The 23,251-nt window shown below is 38.5% G+C and overlaps 1 protein-coding gene and 1 pseudogene across 5 annotated transcripts; one reads left to right on the top strand and one right to left on the bottom strand.

Moving 5' to 3' along the window:
• Positions 1–619: 619 nt before the first annotated feature.
• RCHY1 (ring finger and CHY zinc finger domain containing 1) lies at positions 620–23,251 on the bottom strand. Of its 5 annotated transcripts, XM_059668385.1 has the most exons (10): positions 23,111–23,249; positions 19,199–19,304; positions 18,576–18,695; positions 18,213–18,328; positions 8,764–8,842; positions 4,838–4,882; positions 4,672–4,730; positions 4,551–4,577; positions 3,516–3,636; positions 620–1,280 (listed from the first exon to the last, which is right to left on the bottom strand). In XM_059668385.1, exons 2-10 carry the CDS (start codon positions 19,274–19,276, stop codon positions 1,152–1,154), a joined length of 774 nt encoding a protein of 257 aa, XP_059524368.1. In that variant the 5' UTR covers positions 19,277–19,304; positions 23,111–23,249; the 3' UTR covers positions 620–1,151. The 5 variants fall into 5 exon arrangements, with proteins under 5 accessions (XP_059524368.1, XP_059524357.1, XP_059524376.1 ...); XM_059668374.1 differs by lacking the exon at positions 19,199–19,304 and having other exon boundaries at positions 23,111–23,244; XM_059668393.1 differs by lacking the exon at positions 23,111–23,249 and having other exon boundaries at positions 19,158–19,294.
• Positions 13,454–13,575, top strand: LOC132217945 (thymosin beta-4-like; annotated as a pseudogene).

The following is a 23,251-nucleotide window of genomic DNA, read 5'->3' as shown; positions in this document are numbered from 1 at the left end:
GCATAAAAAAACAAAAAAAAAAAACACAAGTTAGAAGCCTAGCAAGTATGAGGAACACTAGAATATACCACCATAAGGGATTTTTATCTATGTAGTTTTTTGTTGTCTTTGCAGCATCTAGTCCAGCAGTTCTTAACCTGTGGGTCGTGACCCCTTTGGCAGTCAAACGACACTTTCACAGGGGTCGCCTAAGACCATCCAGCATATCAGATATTTACATTATGATTCATAACAGTAGCAACATTACAGTTATGAAGTAGCAACGAAAATGATGTTATGGTTGGGTCACAACATGAGTAACTGTATTTAAAGGGCCAGAAGGTTGAGAACCACTGATCTAGACCCATACCCAGCACAAAGTAGTTGCTCACTAAATACTTACTGAATTAATTATTCTTTGAAGGAATTATTTTGGATAACCAAAACAAAATTATTGTCAATGTTGATGGTTTTCTTAAGACTTAGAAGAATTCTATTCTTTTACATTTTTCCCAACTATTCTTATGGAAGAATACCTCAAAACAAAAGAATGTTTCTTTTAAGAAATATTACAGTATAAGATTATATTGCCCTAATTAAGCCAAAAACAGATAGTCTTGGGGAAAAATTTTCTATAAAACACTGTTCCAATATAATTTTATTAGCAGTTATTATGTCAAAATTCACATTTACAAGATCCAAAGGACTGTCTTAGAAATTTCTAAAGCATATGGAATTAGATTTTAACAGTAAGATAGAACATATTTTTATTATAGTACAGCCCTTAAAAAGTCAAGAATAATACTTAGAATTAATTACAGTTCTGTCAAACTAGAAATGAATTCTGCATGCAGAATGCCATTTAAAGCAAAGTTCCATGAATGTATAACATATTTCTATGGATGTAAGTTTTAGTGGCAAACATCATTGGCTTCCAAACAACTGACACTAAAGGAATTTTCAATCAAAACACAGGTGCAGTGGTGTTCATTAAATATAGAGATATGATAATTCTATAAAGAGACCCTGAATCCTTAAGTATTTGTAATATGACTTTATGCTGTGACACATCAACTCTAATGCATAGATTCTGACACATTATGACAATAGGATACTAAAGATAGCTTTGTTCTATCAGAAAATGCTGAGTTTTCCAGTGCAGTATATGCTGGTCACTGCTGATCTAGTGTAATTCTACAGCCTCCAGCCTGAGCAGTATTGTAGGATTCACAAATGTTACACTTCATGCCTAATATATGGAACTGGACTGTAGATCTTCCATTGCAATCATTGCAGAGAATCTAAAAAGTGAAGAGATAAATTCAAATTAAGAATATTAAACCTTAGAGATATAAAGTGACATTGCTCAAAACATTTCCTCAGAAATCATAGTGAAGATGTAAAAACATCTAAACATTTTCCTAAGTAGAAATGCCCTATTTTTTGTTCACTGAAAACTCTAAGAGGCTACTTTGAATTCAGAAAATGAAAATGTGGATTTGCGCCAAGAAGTCTATTTTAAAATAGCTCCCGAGTGGTATAAATAGTACTATCATGAAAAGTAACATAGGCACTATCAGATCAACACCTATACAGGTACTCCTCGACTTATAATGGGGTTACATTCTGATAAACCCATTATAAGTTAATACTGTAAATTGAAATACAACTACTGGACATCATAGCTTAGCCTGGGCAGTTTCTACTGAATGTGTATTGCTTTTGCACCACCATAAAGTTGGAAAACCATAAATCAAACCACCACAAGTCCAGGACCATCTGTACTTACAATTCAAAATAACATACATGATTTCATTATTTTCATTAACACTTAGAAAACTGTTATTTAATAAAACAAATTGTTACATACTTATCATGACATTTTTGCTTATTCTTTAGGTTTTTTTGTTTTGGCAGTGGAGAAATTAGGATCACTTTACTGCTAACACTAAACAAGAAGAATGGGAAAGCTATTGCTCAAAAGCCTAAACTCCTTGATGGCTTATAATCAGAGGATTTTAAGGAGTTAGGGGAAACAAGTATTTGGAAGTGCTAGTGGGGTGAGTTTTAATTGGGGAAACGGGAGATTGACTATTTATGTTTAAGGGACTTCTTCAGCACCAGGTCTTCCTGGACAACAGACCCTCCACTTCCTTTACTTTATGTTTACTCTACTAAATTCCTAGTCTTCAATGCCTCAGGAATGAATTAAAGTTCAAAAGTAGTTCTAAAATTGAACAAAGAGAAGCTTTTGGCTCATCCCTAAAATGTCAATAAGATGCCATTTAGGAATTAATCTTTTCTAGTACTAAGACCTTGAAAAATAAAAAAGGTGTCACCCTGAAAATTGATCAATACTATGTGAGAAAAGCATTAGTTTTAAAAAAAGTCACACCATAATAAGAAGACTTAAAAAATTTACTCTAAATTATAATTTGGAAAATAATTCTCTTATGATCTAAATGTAGAGAATAGATTAGTAGTTGCCTAGAGCTAGTGAATTGGGAATGACTGCTAATGGGTACCAGGTTTCTTTTTGGAGTGCTGAAAATATCCTAAAATTGATGGTGATGATGTCTATACAACCCCAAGAATATAATAAAAAGCACTGAATTGTATACTTTAAATGGATGAGTTGGATGGTATGTGAATTATATCTTATTAAAGCTGTTATTTTAAAAAATCGTCCACATGGAATATCACACACTGCAGCCTATAGTATAGTAAAGCATCATGTGATTATCAGTTTAGTATTCCAAAAGCGACCACTGACTTTACTAACAATTCAATTATCCACATGAATTATAAAATGCTCGTGTGAATAAAACAAAAAATAATTTTCATTTGGCTTTCATAAGTGGTTCTGATCCTTTTGTGTAGAAGTACTTAAACTAAACTAATGATGTTTAGAAAATTTAAATGTCCAAAAATTATTAAAGCACCGGAAAGCTATTTAGAATTCTAATTCTGACCTGTAATTCAATATACTATGCTGAGAATAGACAGAACCACACCTCAATTAATGGAGAAAAGATGATCATTCTCTATAAGGCAAACGGCATAGAAATACTTCTTATATTTTAGGTTACAGGCTAATAAGACCAAATTTTAAAAGTCTAAGTAAGATAGAATAAACAGGTAATAAACATTAAAAACAAAAAAGTGATCCTCAAAAATCAGCAAACATGTTTGCTTGAAATCAATTGAAAATAAAACATCAAACCAGTAATTCACCTCTACTCAGGTACATTACTGACTCTGGCAAGTAATGTGTAAACAGTTCAGAATAAAGTTTGTGCCTGCCACCTAGTGTTGGGAAGAATTGCACAAAGGTATTCTTAGAACTTTTTTTTCCTGGTCTTTTAAGTTCAAAGTAACTAAAATTTAAAGATTGCTTTGTCTGTTCTTCCTATTAGATCATCCTATTGGCATCTATACCAAAGCAGTATTTTTGAGAAAGATTTGATCAAAAGGACAAAAATAAACAGGAACATCAACAAAAAATTTGGAAAGTTTTCAGCACTGATTCTACTCACATCTACAGTCATGTTCTGATATTCAGATGGCATAGGAGTCTGTGCTACCTCATCATCCAGCTGTCTCCAGTACCTCGTCATATCTAAAGCAGAGTGCATACATAATGGACATCTGTAGCCTCTAGAAAAGACAGAAAAGTTATTTTCCAAATATTAAACTAGAAGCATATCAACTCAAGTATAGAAGATACATGCTAACTGATACATAAACCATCCAAGACAGGGCATTAATCTATATTTGAAGACAATCTGTTACAAACCTGGGAACTTTTATACTATGAAAGTTTTCAATTAAATCTTGAAACATATGGCATTCTTTAAACCTACTTCTTTCTTCTCAGTTCTCTAAAATGGATAGGAATTAGTCCCTAGTATTTGTAGAATATACTTAATATATTTTAAAAACCAATTTAAGCTGCTTTTTAGTTAAACAACCTCAATTTCTGAATATATTTAAGTAAAGAAGACACTATATTCCTTAAAACTTATTCAGATATTATTTCCTAAAAGTTCTGAAAAAGTTTCCTTCTATCTGGCTATTATAAATTAAAACTTCTGCTCATCAATTTGCAGAAACAAAATACATTTTACACAGTCACCTCTTTCCTAATTATTATCTCAATTTCACATCCTTCCCCCACAATAAAGTCTCAGCTTTAGATAATCTTGCTACCAGCTTTCTTTGCAGCTCATTATACTGGGGCAACATAATGACTTAACAGAATTTTGAGCAACATGCCTTAGCACTTTCACAAAGCTATGATTGCCTCTGTCAGAGACGGTGCTCCCTGGTGAGTGTATCCAGGAAATCAGAGGTAACTGTCTCCATTTGTAGGATGAGATAAGGCATCTTGCATGGGGACCAAGATATAGTCCTACACCCGCAAAGATGCTTTCCCAGTTTAACACTAGTCACTTACCCTACCCATCTGAAGATAAATATGTCATGCCCAATATACTAATAGCAATGAAAAAGAAGAAAACAAAAAATCCAGACATCTTACAATTGTAACATTTTAAATGTCAAACACTCACTCTTTCAACATTTCTTCATAACATGTTCTGGGGGAAAAAACAAAAAAAAACCACAACACATTACTTTAGTAAAACAAAAACTATTTCCAAACATCTTTTGAGAAAAAAAAATTTACTTTACCTATGTAAAAGATGTCCACATGGCAAAACATGGGCAACAACACGAGATGTGTGAATGTCCTGTGCAAAGAAATAAATGTTACTGCTTACATGAAGACAATATAAACAGCCAAGTATTTTAAAATCAAGAGGGGATATTTCCAAAGCAAAAAATATTGTAAGCTTACCTCTAAACATATTGGACAATTCTGCCGGGAAACATTTTCAATACACTGTTTAAAAGAGAAATTCAAATTACCAAAAGCTTAACTAGATGGAAATAGCAGATATAATATTATTAATGATAAAAACTAACAAATAAAGGAAACAAAACCAATTTATTAAAGATAATAATTAACAGTCCAGCTGGTGTGGTCCAGTGGTTGAAGGTCAATCCATGAAACAGGAGGTCATAGTTTGATTTCTGGTCAGGGTACATGCCCAAGTTTTAGGCTCAATCCCCAGCAGGGGTCATGCAGGAGACAGCTGATCAATGATTCTTTCTCTCCCATCACTCATCTATCTCTCTTTCCCTCTCTCTCTCTCCCTGCCCCTTCCTCTCCCTGAAATCAGTAAAGACATATTAAAAAATAATAATAATAATTAACATTAATACATGTTTCCTATGTCAGGGAAGAACAATTTAACTCTCACAACTATTTCAGGCTTTGCAATATTACCTGAAATAATTAAATTGCTTAATATATCTGAATTATTCAAATTCTATTCATTTTACAAGTAAGGTAACTTAGTGAGTCAAGACGTACCAAAATTGCAATGATAACGTTTGGAACTTTTCTGTTTTATATGTGTTTTACTCCAAAGCTAAACTGCTTAATAATATTGATAATGATAACAGTTCATGTTATCAAGAGTTTATCACATGCCACATACTAAGTTCATTACCTGTACTAGTCTAATTCTCACAACTCTAAATAAAACACATAATTATTACCCCATTTTAAAGGTGTGGTACCTGAGGCCTACAAAAGCTAAATAACTTCTGAAATTGTGGGGAAGCATGGGACTTGGCTGAAAAGTCTGTAAGGAGGATTCTCTGAAAGGTCAGAGGCGTCTGGGGCACCTTGCCGAAGGTGGCAGACCCTGCCTTAACTTTTCCAAACAAGTCTGAGCCCCGGGTGTTTTGCTACAATATTTATGCTTAGACTTCAAAACGTCCTTGCTTAAAGGGTACATATGCTTTCTCAAGGATGCTTACCCTGCTGATAGTATCTAATAGTTAATTTTTGTTCAAGCTGTTGTGACAATAAAAGCCTAAGGAGGCAGGCAATCAGGGCTTTTTGGCTCCTTATGCCAACTAGCCCCTTGGCCTCTCTTTCACAAAAACATGTGTCTATAATCATCTGTTGTTGAGTGTCTGACAGTCAGCCCCAGCAGAAATTGCATCTTGTAAGAGATAGAATAATATCTGAGCTCCAACAGGAAACCTCCAGGGTATGAGTTCTTAATGTGACAAGACAGTGTCCGATTAGATATGGGAAGGTAAAGGAAAGTAGCAAACCATGGATATGACCAGATTTTTAAAGAAAGCACTCAAGTAGATGGCAGGACCATTTACTAATCTAATCTAATAAAAGAGAAACATGGTAATTGGCATACGACCGCTACCCTTCCCATTGGCTAATCAGGGCAATATGCAAATTAACTGTCAGCCAAGATGGCCACCGGCAGCCAGGCAGCTTGAAACTAACATGAGGCTTGCTTGCTTCAGTGACAGAGGAAACCAACATTCCCCGCCTGCCTTGCAGGCCTCTGAGCCTGCAGTTTGAAACATTTTAACAAATATAGAAGCTAAAAAAAAACACCCAGAAACCAGCTTTCAGCGAGCTGGGATCTCAGAGCTGGAGTCAGAGCTGGAGTTATACATTGTTTCGATTACCTACTTTCAGCCGCGGAGGCCTAAGAGCTGGAGCCTCAGAGCTAAAGCTGGCCCAGAATTAAAAAAGAAAAAAGAAAAAAAGGAGCGGTTGGGAGCTTCTGTCACCCGCCAGCCTGAAAACAGCCCTCAGCCCCTCACCCAGACTGGCCAGGCACCCCAGTGGGGACCCCCACCCTGAAGGGTGTGTGACCAGCTGCAAACAGCCCTCAGCCCCTCACCCAGACTGGCCAGGCACCTCAGTGGGGACCCCAACCCTGAAGGGTGTGTGACCAGCTGCAAACAGCCATCATCCCCTCACCCAGGCTGGCCAGGCACCCCAGTAGGGACCCCCACCCTGATCCAGGACACCCTTCAGGGCAAACCAGCCAGCCCCACCCATGCACCAGGCCTCTATTCTATATAGTAAAAGGGTAATATGCCTCCCGGCACCGGGATCAGCGGAGCCGAGAGGCCTCCCGGCACCGGGATCAGCGTGACAGGGGGCAGCGCCCAAACACCCTGATCGCCCTGCGGCTCTGTGTGTGACAGGGGGTGGGGCCACAACCTCCCTATCCGCCCTGCTCTGTTCATGACAGGGGAAGGCGCCCCAACCTCCTGATCAGCCCTGCTCTGTGCCTGATACGGGGGAGCTCCCCAACCTCTGATCGCCCTGTGGCTCTGTGTGTGACAGGGTGCGGCGCCCCAACCCCGCCCCCGCCCCCCCCCCCCCGCCCCGGCACGGGCCCTGCTCTGTGTGTGACAGGGTAGAGCCATAACCTCCCCATCGGCCCTGCCCTGAGTGTGAGAGTGGTGGCGCCACAACCCCCTGATCAGGGCCCTGCTCTTGGGAGATAGAGGGCGGCGCCACAACCCCCACCACGGGCCCTGCTCTGTGTGTGACAGGGGGGAGCTCCTCAACCCCCTCATGGGCCCTGCTCTGTGCGTGACAGGGGGCAGTGCCCCAACCCCCGGATTGGCCCTGCTCTGTGCGTGACAGGGGGTGGCGCCGCAACCTCCCCATCGACCCTGCCTTGAGTGTAACAGGGGGCGGTGCCCCAACCCCCAAATCAGCCCTACCCTGAGCGTGACTGGGGGTGGCATTGCAACCTCCCGATCCGCCCTGCTCTGTGCATGACAGGGGGCAGCGCCCCAACTCCCCAATCGGCCCTGCTCTGAGCCCAACCAGGGGCTGCACCTAGGGATTGGGCCTGCCCTCTGCCACCCGGGAGCAGGCCTAAGCCAGCAGGTCGTTATCTCCTGAGGGGTCCCAGACTGCGAGAGGGCACAGGCCAGGCTGAGGGACCCCGCCCCCCTTCCCCCTGAGTGCACAAATTTTTGTGCACCGGGCCTCTAGTACAAACAATAAAAGAAAACTGAGAAACAAAATAAAAATATCCTAAGATAAATGTGTACATTTTTGAAAGACAACATAGCATATCTTGCTATCAAACACAAGTCTATACAACCAAACTCAATCCTTTTACTTCAAACAAATTCACAATCTATTAAACAAGTACCATAAGCCGGGCTAAAAACCTTGAGGGTCATCTTTACTCTCAGGTTCATTCTTTCTCTCTTATGCCTTGTCAGCCTATCCCACATACTAGTATTCATTATTCACTTCAACTTCTCTTATCACTTTACTATTTTAGGTCAGTTATTATCTAATATCTATTTTTAAAAACCCTCACTAGTTTCTCCATTCTCTAAATTCTAATATTAGATAGAATTAGTACTATTAATGGTAGTTTATTACTTTTTTCCTAAATAATGAAAAATAATTTTAAGGACCTGGGATCATAATATAATTGCTACATCAAGATTAAAAAATATTTATCTAATTATTAAAGAAAATATAAGATTATTTCCTGAATTTTCTTGGAATGCTGTGTGCTAACAGGTCACACTGCTTCATATTTCTCCTGTACTTCACATTTTAAAAGCTTCTTAAAACTAACACCAATGATAAAAATTCATAAACCAATTTAGAAGTTGTCAACAATATACTAGTAACTGATATAAGTATTCTTACATACTACAAAGAAAAGGAATAGACGACCAGATATTCTCAAGCACATTATTTTAGAACACCTACTCTGACACTGCTTAAAAATAAAAAGCAACATAGCTGTACTTAGTTAGTAACACTGAAAATTCCCACACTTCCAAACATATTAAGTTTTAAGCTAATTTTCAAAAAACTGTTAATACTTTTAAAAGTATGCATACTGGTACCTTGTGCTTTCCTTGGAGATTCATAGCTAGGCATAAGTTACATTTCAAACAGTGGAAAAAATCTTCCTTTGGACCTATCCTGAAAGAAAAAGGAAAAGGCAAAAGATTAGATTTATTTTTACTACAGTGATAATTTGTTCATCATAACACAAGAGTCAGATAGCAGCATTCTAGACTAGGGTTTCTCTACCTAGGCTTATTGACATTTGGAGCCAGATCATTTTTGGTGGAGAACTACCTTGTGCACTATAGGATGCTTAGCAGTATCTCTGGCCTATAACCAGTAGATGCCAGTAGCAGACTACTTTCCTTCCCAACGCAGCTGTAACAATCAAAAATGTCCCCAGACATTACTAAATATGCCTGGGAGGGGAGGAATCATCCCTGGTTGAAAACCTGTTTTATGATGTTTGTACACCAAAATTTACTTGATAAGTCTCATAAGTGGACAAATAAAGAAAACTGTGTTTAAGGCATTGGGAAGGCCCTGGCTGGTGTTCTCAATGGTTAGAGCATAGGCCAGTGAAACAAACGAGGGTGGGTTCAATTCACAGTCAAGGGCACATACCTGGGTTGCAGGTTCGATCCTGTGCCCCGATGTGTGAAGGAGGCAATCAATCAATGTGTCCCTCTCACACCTCTCTTTCTCTCTCCCTCTCTCTCTCCCCCCCACCCCCCTTCATTCTACTTTCTCTAAAATTCAATGAAAAAAAAATATCCTCAGGTGAGGATTAACAAAAAAAGGGGACATTGGGAAGGGAACAGATGGTATAAAAACTGAAATTCATAGGCTTGATTATCTTAATAGGTGTTTATAACCTAAAAATAAAAAATGTTTTGCTATACTGGAGCTAAGAAGACAGCCACCTTTAAACAACATTATGAGCTCCTGAAGGTTATAAAAGCATTGAATTTGGCAATGCATAGACCAATGTAATGATAAACCAGAATCTATTTATCATGTACTTGAGCTCTGGAGTCAGTACTGAATCTTGATGATGCAAGTGCAAGAACCAGAAGTAATTATAAGTAGAACCTATTCAAATTATATCCAAACCTTGGAATCAAGACACAGGGTAGATGATTGGTAAGAAAACATGACCCACACAGACCCACCTAGGAATAAAGGAGTCACACAGGCTGAAAGTGAAGAGATGAAAAAAACTATTCCATGCAAATGAGAAGAAAAAGAAAAAAAAGTGGGGTAGCAATTCTTGTATCTGAAAAATAGACTTCAAAACAAAGGCCATACAAGACACAAACAAAGACACTACACAATACCAATCAACCCAACAAGAGGATATAACCCTTGTAAACATATATGCACTGATTATAGGAGCACCTAAATACACATTAAAAAGTACTTTTGGTGGACTTTAAGGGAGAGATCTACAGCAAGCATGTCAAACTCTCAGCCCGTGGGCCGCATGTGGCCCACACTGAATATTTTTGCAGCCCAGTCAATATATCAGTATGTAAAAAACGTTTCAATAAAAAGTTCGTAACTTAATTTTTAAAATATCCTGTTATACATAATTATTAATAACAAACTACAACATTTGCTAATGACTGATTACTATAATCGTGTTGCATTCATTTCCCTTATGCACCTTACACGCAGGTGCACTTTTTCTCTCCACTAACACTAGCAGCAAATATTTTAGCAGCCAATTGCCACGTCATTAGTCTTGGACTGACTTGTTTGGTGTGCACCACAGGAAATATTTCACTTTTGGAGAACAAGAAAAATAGGTTTATTTGTGTTATGCTAATTAATTTGTGCAGTTATTCAGCGTCTGGTAAGTTAATGTTTAAGGAAAAATATTAATTTTTCTTAAAATGTTCTATTATTTTATGTTAACAATTACTCATTCATTTCAGTTTTTTTTTATTCAGCATGTCTCTATTGAAATAAACCTACGTTTCTATGAAAATTGAAGCTTTTGTTTTTTTGCGACCCACATAAACTTAAACCTTATTACTCTGGCCCGTGTTATATTAGCCTTTTTGAGTTTGACATGCTTGATCTACAGCAGGGGTCCTCAAACTACGGCCCGAGGGCTACATGCAAATACAAATATTGTGTTTGTTCCCGTTTTGTTTTTTTACTTCAAAATAAGATAAGTGCAGTGTGCATAGGAATTTGTTCATAGTTTTTTTTTAAACTATAGTCCGGCCCTCCAACGGTCTGAGGGACAAGTGAACTGGCCACCCGTTTAAAAAGTTTGAGGACCCCTGATCTACAGCAACACAGCCAAAGTAGTAAAATTTAACACCCAACTGACATCACTGGATAAATCTCTCACACAAAAAAATCAACAAGGAAATAGCAACCTTAAACGACACACTAGATCTGAGGAATTTAATTGATATTTATTGAACATTTTATACCAAAGCAGAATATACATTTTTTTAATATATAATTTCATTGATTTTTTACAGAGAGGAAGGGAGAGGGATAGAGAGTTAGAAACATCGATGAGAGAGAAACATCGATCAGCTGCCTCCTGCACACCCCCTACTGGGGATGTGCCTGCAACCAAGGTACATGCCCTTGACTGGAATCGAACCTGGGACCCTTCAGTCCCCAGGCCGACGCTCTATCCAGTGAGCCAAACCAGCTAGGGCAGAATATACATTCTTATCAAGCACACATAGAACATTCTCAAAGAGAGACCACATGTTAAGATACAAAATCAGCCTTAACGAATTCAAGAAGATTGAAATCATATCAAGCATCTTCTAGAACAGCCGTGGACAAACTACGGACCGCGGGCCGGATCCAGCCCGCTTGAAATGAATCAAACTAAAAAAAAAAGAGACCGTACCCTTTTATGTAATGATGTTTACTTTGAATTTATATTAGTTCACACAAACACTCCATCCATGCTTTTGTTCCGGCCCTCCGGTCCAGTTTAAGAACCCATTGTGGCCCTCAAGTCAAAAAGTTTGCCCACCCCTGTTCTAGAATCACAATGGCATGAAACTACAAATCAACTACAATTTAAAAACCTCAAATATATTCAAATACATGGAGGCTAGTATATTATTAACCAAACAACGAGATCAAGGAAGAAATCAGAAATTAGCTGGAAACAAATGAAAATTAACACACAAAAACCCAAAAATCTATGGGACACAGCAAAAGCAGTCCTGAGAGGGAAATTCGTAGCATTACAGGCCTACTTAAAGAAACAAGAAAAATCTCAAGTGAATAATCTAGCCCTACAACAAAAATAACTAGAAAAAGAACAAAGAAGAGCCAAGAGTAAGTAAAAGGAAGGAAATAATAAAGATCAGAGCAGAAATAAATGACTTAGAGACAAAAAAAAAAAAAGATCAATGAAACCAAGAGCTGGTTTTTTGAAAAGATAAACAAGTTTGATGAACCTTTAGCCATATTCATCAAGAAACAAAAGAGTCCAGCCAGCATGGCTCAGTAGTTGAGCAGCAACCTATGAACCAGATTACTGAAAGGGCACATGCCTGGGTTGCAGGTTCAATCCCCAGTGGGGGCATGCAGGAGGCAGCTGGTCAATGATTCTCTCTCCCTCTCCCTTCCTCTCTGAAATCAATAAAAAAATTAAAAAAAAAAAATTTAAAGAAACAAAGAGAGAGGACCCAAATAAATAAAATTAAAAATGAAAGAGGTGAAATAACAATTGACACCACAGAAATACAAAGGATTGTAAGAAAATACTATATGCCAACTATATGCCAACAAGCCGGACAACCTGGATTAAATGGAAAAATTCCTAGAAAAATGCAACTTTCTAAAACGGAATCAGGAAGAATCAGAAAACATGAATAGGCCTATAACAACTAATGAAATTGAAGCAGTAATCAAAAAATTTCCAGCAGCCAAGCCAGTGGGCTCAGTAATTGAGCATTAACCCATGCACCAAGAGACCATTGGTTCGATTCATGGTCAGGGTACATGCCCAGTTGCAGCTAGATCCCCAGTGGCGGAGGGGGGTGCGGGGGGTGAAAGTGCAGAAGGCAGCTGGTCAATGTTGATGTTTTTCTCTCATTGATGTTTCTACCCCTTTCTCCTTCTCCCTTCCTTTCTAAAATCAATAAAAAACATTTTAAAACAAACAACAAAAAACCTCCCAGTAAACAAAAGTCCTGGACCAGATGCTTCACAAGCAAGTTTACTGAACATTCAAAGAACTAACACCTATCCTCCTCAAATTATACCAAAAAATTCAAAAGGAGGGAAGATGCCCAATCTCTTTTTACTAGACAGCATTATCCTAATTCCAAAACTATATAAAGACATTACAAATCAAGATTATAGGCCAATATCCCTGATGAACATAGATGCTAAAATCCTTAACAAAATATTAGCAAATTGGAACCAGCGATACATTAAAAAGATCATACACCAGGACCAAGTGGGATTTATTCTGAGGACCCAAGGCTGGTATAATATTCGCAAATCAATAAATGTGTATATCTCATAAACAAAATGAAGGATTAAAAAAAATAACATGCTCACATCAATAGATGTTAAAAAAAGCATTCAACAATATCCAGCACCCGTTTATGATAAAAACTCTCAGAAAAGTGGGAATAGAGGGAGCATATCTCAACATATTAAAGGCCATATATGACAAACTTATAGCAAAAATTATACTCAATGGGCAAAAACTAAAAGCATTTCCCTTAAGATTGGGAACAAGACAAATCCAATATGGCTGAGATTGAGAACTTCGATAAATTGAAATTAAGAAGATAGAAATGCAAGAGAAAAATCCACTGCCTTCAAAAGAAACAATTGAACAGGAGAAGCGAGCAGGCGAATCCTAACGAGGTAGGCACTGCCAATACCCACTGTACATTCAACAAGGTTTGGCTTCTTATTTTGCTCCTTTCAGCTGTTTAACTTTGTAAAATGCAAAGAGGTTAGATCAGCTTAGGTGACTGTGGTGCCCCTTTTCACATCAGAGAACTACTGACAACGAAGGTGGCACCTGCCTCTCCCATCTGCTTTCAAGTAGAAAGGAAATAATTCCAAAGATAAAGAAGAAGAGGGACCCTTCTAGTCAAGATGGTGGCATAGGTAAACACAGTACTTGTATCCTCCCACAACCATATCAAAATTACAACTAAATACAGAACAACCATCATTCAGACCACCTGAAATCTAGCTGAATAGAAATCCTACAATTAGGGATTTAAAGAAGCAGCTGCATCAAGACCGGGAGGAGGGGCAGAGATATAGAACAGGCTGGTCCCACAGCCATGTGTGGCAGAAAAAAAATCAGAAGAAATGTATCAGGTACGGAGGTCTCCTCTGAGGAGCAAGGGATCCCAGCCCCCCATCAGGTTTTCCAGCCCAGGGCTCCAGTGCTGGGAAGAGAGGTCTCTGTAATTTCTGGCTGTAACAGCCACCATGAATTGAGGCTGAGTAAGACAAAGGACTGCTGGAGTTCCCAGTCAACTCCTCTTAAAGGACCTGCACATGAACTTACTCTGACTCACTCTGAGTTCCAGCACTGGGATAGCAGCTCGAAAGGCACCAGGAACATACAAGGAGGAAATGAATGTTTGGCATCAGGGTGAGACCTAGGGGAGGGGCGCCACTTTCTCCCAGAGAGAAGTAATGGCAGAGGCCATTGTTCCTTTTCTGAACCCTTTCCTCACAAAGCCAGCAAGCAGGAGCCATATCTGAGTCTCCATCAACCTAACTATCACCATTTGCCTGCTCTGGTGATTCCCTGAGACTCCAAACCACCAAACTTACAGGCTCACCCAGGCTGTTTCCAGTGCCTTTTCAATGGGAAAAGTCAGGCTTCAAAATTTCCTAAAATCCTTCAAACAAGCAGCATCTGGCCTCAGTGTGCCCCATACCTCTCAGTAAATGGCCCCGAAGAACTAGCAGCAGCTGCAGATCACTTTGTAGCTCAAGCTAGGTGGCCAGTGGCAGTTGACCTTGACCTCAACCTCCTTGGAGGCCCCAGAGCCAGTGCACAGGGTGGATAGCTTCAAACTACATTAAAACACAACCCAAACACCTACACAATGACAGGCTCAAAGGGCAGACTCAATGGGGCGGGCCTCTGCACAGCTGATCCTCCATGGCTGCCAGTTGCATCACATATTGGCCTGGGGGTAAATCCCTCCTATTGATGTGCCAATAGCAATCGAGGCTCAACTACAATAGGAGAGTATACACGGCCCACATGGGGGTGTGGGGAGGGACACAACTGGAGTGCCCAGCTTGGGTGACTGGAGAGCCTGTGCCAATGGACCCAGAGGACACCTACTACATTAGGCCACTCTACCAAGCTTGGGAGACACAGTAACTCTACCTAATACATAGAAACAAATACAGGAGGCTGCCAAAATAAGGAGACAAGAAAGCATGTCCCCAAAAAAAGAGCAGAACAAAACTCCACATAAAGAACAAAATGAAGATAAGCAATCTATTAGATGCAGAGTTTAAAACACTGGTTATAAGGATGCTCAATGAACTTACAGCATTAAAAAAAAAAAAAGGCATGAAAACAATAAAAAAGAAGCAGTTAGAAATGAAGGATATACTAACTGAAATGAAGTTTAATTTACTGGGAATCAACAGTAGAGTAGATGAAGCCAAGAATTAAATCAGTGATATAGAATAGAAGGAATCAAAAAACACCCAGTCAGAACAGCAAAAATAAAAAAGAATCCAAAAAAATTAAGAGAGTGTAAGGAGCCTCCTGTGACAACTTCAAGCATACCAATATTGGCATCATGGGGATGCCAGAAGGAGAAGAGAGACAGGAAGAAATTCAAAAACTATTTGAAAAAATGACAGAAGACTTCCCTAACTTGGTGAAAGAAATAGACATACAAGTCCAGGAAGCAAAGATAGTACCACACAAGATGAACCCAAAGAGGTCTACACCAAGACACATCATAATTAAAATGCAAAAGGTTAAAGACAAAAAGAGAATCTTAAAAGCAGCAAGAGAAAAGCAGTTAGTTACTTACAAGGGAGCTCCCATAAGATTATCAGCTGATTTCACAACAGAAACTCTGCAGGACAGTAGGGATTGGCAAGAAGTATTCAAATTCAAAGTGATGAAAAGTGAGGACCTACAACCAAAATGACCCAAAAAAGCTACCATTTAGAATCAAAGGACATATAAAGAACTTCCCAGACAAGAAAAAGCTAAAGAAGTTCATCACCACCAAACCAGTATTACATGAAATGTTAAAGGGTCTTCTTTAAGAAGGAAAAAAAATATGAACATAAAAATAGCAACAAATACATTTGCTGCGCCAACTAGCGGTGGGGTATCTGAAGCTGGCTCGTAACCCAAATTTTAGCTCGCAACTCAAAGCAAAAAATCGGCCGAGAGACGGCTCGTATCTCGAAAAACTCGTTAGTCGGGACACTCGTAAGTCAAGGCCCCACTGTAATGACTAATCACTGGAGTATACACTTGAAACTAATATAATATTATATGTCAACTGGAATTAAAAAATTATTTTAAAAATTTTTTCAATATATTTTTATTAATTCAGAGAAGGAATTGGGAGATATAGAAACATCAATGATGCAAATCATTGACCAGCTGTCTCCTGCACATCCCCCACTAGGGATGGAGCCTGCAACTCGGGCATGTGCCCTGACCAGGAACTGAACCATGACCTCCTAATTCATAGGTCAATGCTCAACCACTGAACCACACCGGCCAGACTATTTAAATTTTTTTTAAAAAGAAGGTATTATAGAAGAGCAATTGAAATGGTAAATATAAGAGAATACTAACCATTCAGGAAAACATCTTACAGAGTTTAATTCTATATAACAAAGATGTAATATGCAAATGGTGGTTACATAACGACCAACCATGTAACAACCCAATCACAGATCAGCAGGAGGGTAGGGCAGCAAACTACAAGCGGGCGGCAGGCAGCAAGCTATGAGGGGGGGCAGGTGGGCGGAGGGAGCTACAGGAGGGCAGGGCAGCGGGCGGATAACTACTGGAAGGCGGCAAGCTACTGGCGCACAAATTCATACACAGGACTACTAGTAAAAATAGAATAGAAAAAAGGCTGATTAATCCAAAAGTGGCAAGAACGCAGAGAAAAAAGACAAATACGTAAATACTACAGCAGTAGAAAATACTAAAACTGTTAATTGAAATTAATATAGTTATATTAATAAATGGACTAAATACTTCAGTAAAAAAATCAGTCTTTATCAACTCAATAAAAACATAAAACCCTATTATATTCTGCTTACATGTACACAGCTTAAATGTAAATACTATACAATATGTTTGCAAATAAAAAATGAGAAAGGATATACAAGCAAAAACTAATCAAAAGAAAGCTGATATAGTAGATCTTAAGATAAAAACATTAATCAAAAGAAAGCTGATATAGTGAATCTTAATGCAGAAAACATTATTAAACATTAAAAAATTATTATATAATGATAAATGAGTCAATCATAAAGGAAAATATAACAATTCTATGTACGTACCTAATAATACTGCTTTAAAGTATATAAAACAAACACAAAGGAGCATGTATTATATGCTTCCATTAAAGTACAAAAAGTCAGGAGAGTGTTTACCTTGTGGGAGTGTATTGCCTTAGGGCATAAGAAAGTCTATTAACGTATTATGAATATTCTATATTTTTATTTGGGTAGTAGTTAAAAGAGTGTGCTCATAAGCAAACTCATAAGGCTGTTCATAATTTCTGTATCTTTTAGTATGTTTGCTATCTAGCCTTAAAAACAAACTATAAAATAAAAGAAAGTGATTTAAAGTATTCAACATAGTCATTATCTCCTATGGGAACAAAGAGAAAAAGACTGACATAAAACACTAGGAGCCTCAACATTAGTATCATTCTATTTCTTAAACTGAGTGGCTTTTTTGTTTATTACTATACTTCAAGACATACGTACACTACATATATGCTTTTGTATAATTCTAATACTTCAGGATTTTTTTTTAAAATTCCTATATACCAACATGTGAATAGTAGCTTGTCAGTGGGTGGTTGGACTGTAGGTGGTTTTATTTTTCTTTTCTACTTTTCCATATTTTCTGACTTTATAAAAACTTTTGTAATCTTTTAAAAACAAATTTTTAAAAGGGAAAAATCCACCGTTAATTTTCTACCTCAGATACTTACAAAACACTTCATTATACAAGCATATTTTATATCCCAAAGTTAAAATGTTAAATAGCCACATAATAGTTGGTGGGCTAATTAAATGATTATTATAAAAAAAGCATGAAGAAAATGTTTAGAATAATGGAATGCTTTTTTATCTTGATTGTGTTGGTAGTCACATAAATATGAATATTTATGAAAATTTACTGGGCACTTAAAATGAATGTTTTATTAGATGTAATTATATTCCAATCCAGTTGATCTTTAAAAACGATTATTGTCCAGATACACTAGAATTAGAAAAGAATATTTTACAGTACCTACAAATTCCACAGTTTTCACAATGATACTGCTTCTTGTCTTTGTCAAACAGATGGCATATACTGCAATAATATTCTCCAAACAATGTGCTACACTCTTCACAAGTCTGTTGGGCCTAGAAAAAGGCACACATAAGTAAAAATTGGGATAAATTTACCAAAACATTTTGAATTACTGTTTGAATATCCAGAATTATGTTAAAGTATATGCAGTTTTATTTTTATAAGGTTTTAAACACTTAAAGCAAAGATATTGCTTACTTTGAGAGCTGCCGTACTTGGCAATACTCGATTAAAATTTTAAAACCACCTTAGTAAAAAGTTTTTTAAAATAAAGAAAATAAAAATGTGATAAAATCTTACATGTTGAATTTTTTCACAATTTATGCACTGTACTTCCTTTACTTTAAAGCGATCTAGCTGATGATCTTCCTTGTTATCATGGCACAACCGGCAAGTATACAACTTGTCACAGCAAGGTGCCTAATGCCCAGGGGAGAAAAAGAGTTATAATAAGCAAGAGAAGACAAGTTTGCAATGCAAAAAGAAATTTTCTCCCTCCTCTTCCTGGAACAAGTTCAAAGAATACAACCTACAAATCAGTTGGGTAAGCTGATCCAAAACATAACATTTCACTGTTTCTTGGCATATTTTAACTATTCTTTTCAACATCTATGTTTGTATCAAGTTGAACATAACCTTGTCCTTAAAGACAAAAGAATCATGAAAGATGCAAATCTCTAGACTAGAAATTAACCCTCCAACACCCTAAACGGCAAGCCAGTAACAACTTCTTGACATTTCCAGATAAATTCATTTACCTACTTCAATCGCTAAATATTGACAAAGACTGTCCACAAAAATCTGTTCTCTCCTTCCTCCCAGCCATACTACAGTTCCTAGACTTTCTCGCTGTTAGTTGTGGCCAAATGACTAAGTTCTTACCAAGAGAATATGGGCAGAAGACATCAGTGCCACTCCTATGCCTGAATATTCATTAAGAAACCAGGCATGACTCCTCCTTCATGTTCCCTTTTCCCTTTCCGTAGATGAAACCTGTACATGGCAGCAACCAGCTGATGACTATATGCCCTAAAACATGGCAAAATAATACAACTGAAAAAACTTGTCTCTGGAGTGATCATGTAGAACAGAGCCTCATCAACAAACAGGATCACTCACCTTGGAACTGTTAGTAGGAGAAATAAACTCATTATTCTTTAACTCACCTTACTCTTGAGTCTTTTTGTTATAGCAATTTATTTAGCCTTACCCCAACTAGTACATTAAGAAGTTTTCAGACTAGCAAACTAACCCAATATTTTCCAGTACAATGTAACCTTTTAGCTCCCCACTCATTTCTGAAGACTTCCTATGCCATGGCTTACCATGATATAGTTTATTCCTTAAAGATTTTAACACTCAACTGGCTGCCTCTCTCTCCAACACTATTCTTGTCCTAACTCTTAGTGACCTGCACATCCACAATAATAATCCTCCCAATACCCTGAACTCTCAGTTACTTGCCTTTCTCACTTCAACATATGCTCAGTCATATACTACAGAACGGTGGCTCTCCAACATTTTGGTCTTAGGACCCCTTTACACTCTTAAAAATTATTTATTATCCCAGAGAGCTTTTGTTTATGTGAATTATATCTACTAATACCATATTATAAATTAAACTGATAGGTCCTGAAAATATTACTTTTAAAAATAATAGTAACAAGCCCATTACATCTTAACATAACAGTTTAATGAAAAATAAGTTATATTTTCCCCAAAAATTTCTGGGTTCTCAATTCTGTTCTCATTCAATTAGTTTTGGTTGAAGTATCTGAAGAAATTTTGGATTCACACAAATACGTAGCTGGAAATGGGTGTACTTTAATAGCCTTTTCGGAGAATTTGGATATTGTTCTCCGATACTATACAAAAACTCAACAACTCTTGGTTAGTTGCAATATGGACTCTGAAATCATATCAGTAAACTATTCTCCCTGTTACAGTAAAACCCACTGACCTATCTTGAACTCTGAATGTATCTTTTACTCATGCACAGGTCATTTGGAAAGTATCAGCTCACTGAATTATGCAATATTAAAAAATCACATTTAGTAATATCACTACCCATCTCATCAGAAATTTTTTTAGGTATTGGGAAGCATTCAAGCTCACAGTGACTAAGACATGTTTTCCAAAATTTACTTGGTACGTGAAAGCTCAAATTTTATCAGTTAGTTGTTTTCCTGGTAATGACACAGTCACCCTTCTCTCCTTTTTAAGAAAATGTTCACCAAATACCCAAGCTTGAATAACCATACTTCAAGTAAAAATATGCTGTTCAATAAAAAATGCAAATAGTTCAGTTCATAATACAATTGCACAAGAGCTTTTCCTCACAAAACCACCTAATTTGTGGATGATGAAAACATCAAACATGTGAAGATATAATCAAGGGATGAGATTTTATAAAATTAATAATTTTGCTGCTTAAGTTTTATCATTGACATTCTTAAGTGAACCTGGCTTTTTGCTTTGTTGGTTTTTTTGTAATATATAGGTGTAGAACAGTTCAGTGGCCCTGCCTTGATTTGTGCTAAGGTGCCAGCAGTATTAATCACTAGTTTTGCACACACTTAAAAAGACAATGTCTTAATTAGACATTGAAGGAGAGTAGTTTTGACCTTGAGAAGTCCATTCATCCCACATGGAGAACCACTAATCTAGAACTGAGGCGTGTTTGTAACTTAATTTCAAGTATGGAATTCTCTAAACACTACCTCCTCTCTTTCCAACACACTCCAATTCTTCTGTACACACCCTGGGTTCCTTCTCTCTTCCTCTACCTACTCACTTACCCAGAATCTCAACTGGTTAAATCCAACTCTCTCCCACTTAACTTACATAGGAACAGCTGAACACAGATCAAGAAAAAGCACCTCAACACTGACTGGTCTCAATTTAAAGTCATAACCACTAAAAAAAAGTGGGTTCTTACTACCACGTTTTCCCAGTCAATTCCCTCATTCTTCCAGAGTGTAGGTCCTAGAACCTAGATTACTTCACAACTCCTCTCCCTTTAAACCTTGAACACCTCTTCCTACCTCCTTACAACCTGCTGAATGACCTTGCTTCTAATTTCACTATGAAAACAACAGAAATAATCAAGAGAACATCCTCCCACAAATCCTATCAACCTACTTGCAAATGTACCTTATATTCTATCTTCCTTTCTGTTACAGAATCTACAGTCCATGTTATTACCGAAGGCTAACTTATGCACTGGGCTCTATGTTCTCTTTGAATACCCAAGGACAGCGCTCCCACCTCTCCCTCCTATTTTTGCGCCTCTCCCTCCTATTTATTATAAAATGTTCTCACTTTCCTGGGTCATGTCCAAGAATATACACACATGCAGCAATATCTCCCATCTTCACGGGAAAATAATCCCATGACCCCACATCTCCCAGCAACCACAGCCTTGTGCTTTTGTTCTGTTACAACACACTCCAAGGGCTGCCTACGAAGACCGTTAGCGGTTCCGCTATCCCCTTCTCTCTTGAATGCACTCCAATAAAGCTTCCTCCCAGGAGCTCCACGGAAGCTGCTCAGGATACCAGCTGCCTCCTCCTGGAGCAATGTTTAGTTCTCTTACTCCAACAGCAGCATTTGATTTAGTTGATGACTTCCTCCTAAAAACGTTTTCCTCTTGGCCTCTGGTATTTAAGGAAGACAGAGGGGAAGGACCAAAAAAAAAAAAAAAAAAGCATCTGATAACTCAAGGCCCATTAGCTTAGTGTTATGAAACGCAGTTACAGTGCATAGTTTCTTGGGGGCTAGAGGGAGGGCTAAAATGTTGAATTCAGCTTTAGATCTCCAGCTTGAAAGCGTGACAGAACAACTCAGTGGAAATGGAAGCATAAGAATAGCATTCAGTTCCTTACACCGCACGTGGTGAACGGCCAAGCTTCAAAGGGCTCGCCCGGCGCAGTGGAGGAATAGTCACCAAACCAGGGCCTGCAAAAAAGCTTTCGATGGTCTTTACAGGCCTCATAGTTCTTCAACAGGAACTTCTATTATTCGCTGTGTTTTATATGTGAGGCGCTTAAAGGGTAGTTTGCTCAAATTATTACGGAGCAAGACTAAGATCTGGGTGTAGGGCTGTGGAGCCCCAAATCTCAAGCTTTCTAAGCAAAATCCTCAAACTCTCTTTCTTGCACGAAGAATCAGGAAACTTGAATCGGATGGGTGCCTATTTTTAAAATTACAGACTGACTAGAAATGTTTCTCAAAGTGAACCGCGAAAGTAACAATATATGCATACCAGGCACTGCCCTACCCATCGCGTCCTGCTTGGTGGCAATTACAAGACTGTCTTCCTAGTTCACACATCCATGTCGGCCTTGGCAGGCCTGGCACATTCTGCCTCTCAAATGCAGCTGTACAGAGTATCTACTACAGGAGCCGAAATCCTATCGGACTCTCTGCTTGTTATCCCTCATCCATTATTTCATCACGCTGGAAGGGGATCCTGGGGAAAGGCCAGCACAGGCCCGAGACTGCCTCAGTCTACTTCCAGCAGCAAAACAAAAACAAAAACAAAAAAACAGGTAAATAAACCCACTGATAACGGGATCGATGTGCAAGCCCAGGCTCTTCCCAAACAAGGACCGACCGCTTTGCTTGCCAAGCACAAAACAGGAGGAAATGCGCGGCCTGTGGACGCCTCGCCAAGAACGTTCTCCGCAGCAGGAACGCAGGTGGAGGCGAAGAAGGTAGCAGCCTCACAAACAGCTCAGCCTCAAACTTAAGCCCAGACCTAACCGCCTTGCTCACTCCATCCCCAGCCCGGCCCGGCGGAAGCTCGTAGGGGAAGAGCCCAATTAAGTCGTCACCTTCAGGAGACATCCTCTGTCATAATGCTCGCAGCCCCGCCGCCCTGGCTCGGGGCCTCGGGCGCCATCTTCCCGCACCAAGGCCGCCATCTCCGCTCCCTCCCCTGAACACTCCGAGGACCCTTCTCCCAGGATGGAAAC

This window comes from Myotis daubentonii, chromosome 1 (assembly GCF_963259705.1).
Source record: "Myotis daubentonii chromosome 1, mMyoDau2.1, whole genome shotgun sequence".
In the NCBI taxonomy this organism is placed as follows: Eukaryota; Metazoa; Chordata; class Mammalia; order Chiroptera; family Vespertilionidae; genus Myotis; species Myotis daubentonii.
The sequence above is the reverse complement of the archived record's forward strand: the minus strand, read 5'-3'. Positions and strand labels throughout refer to the sequence as shown.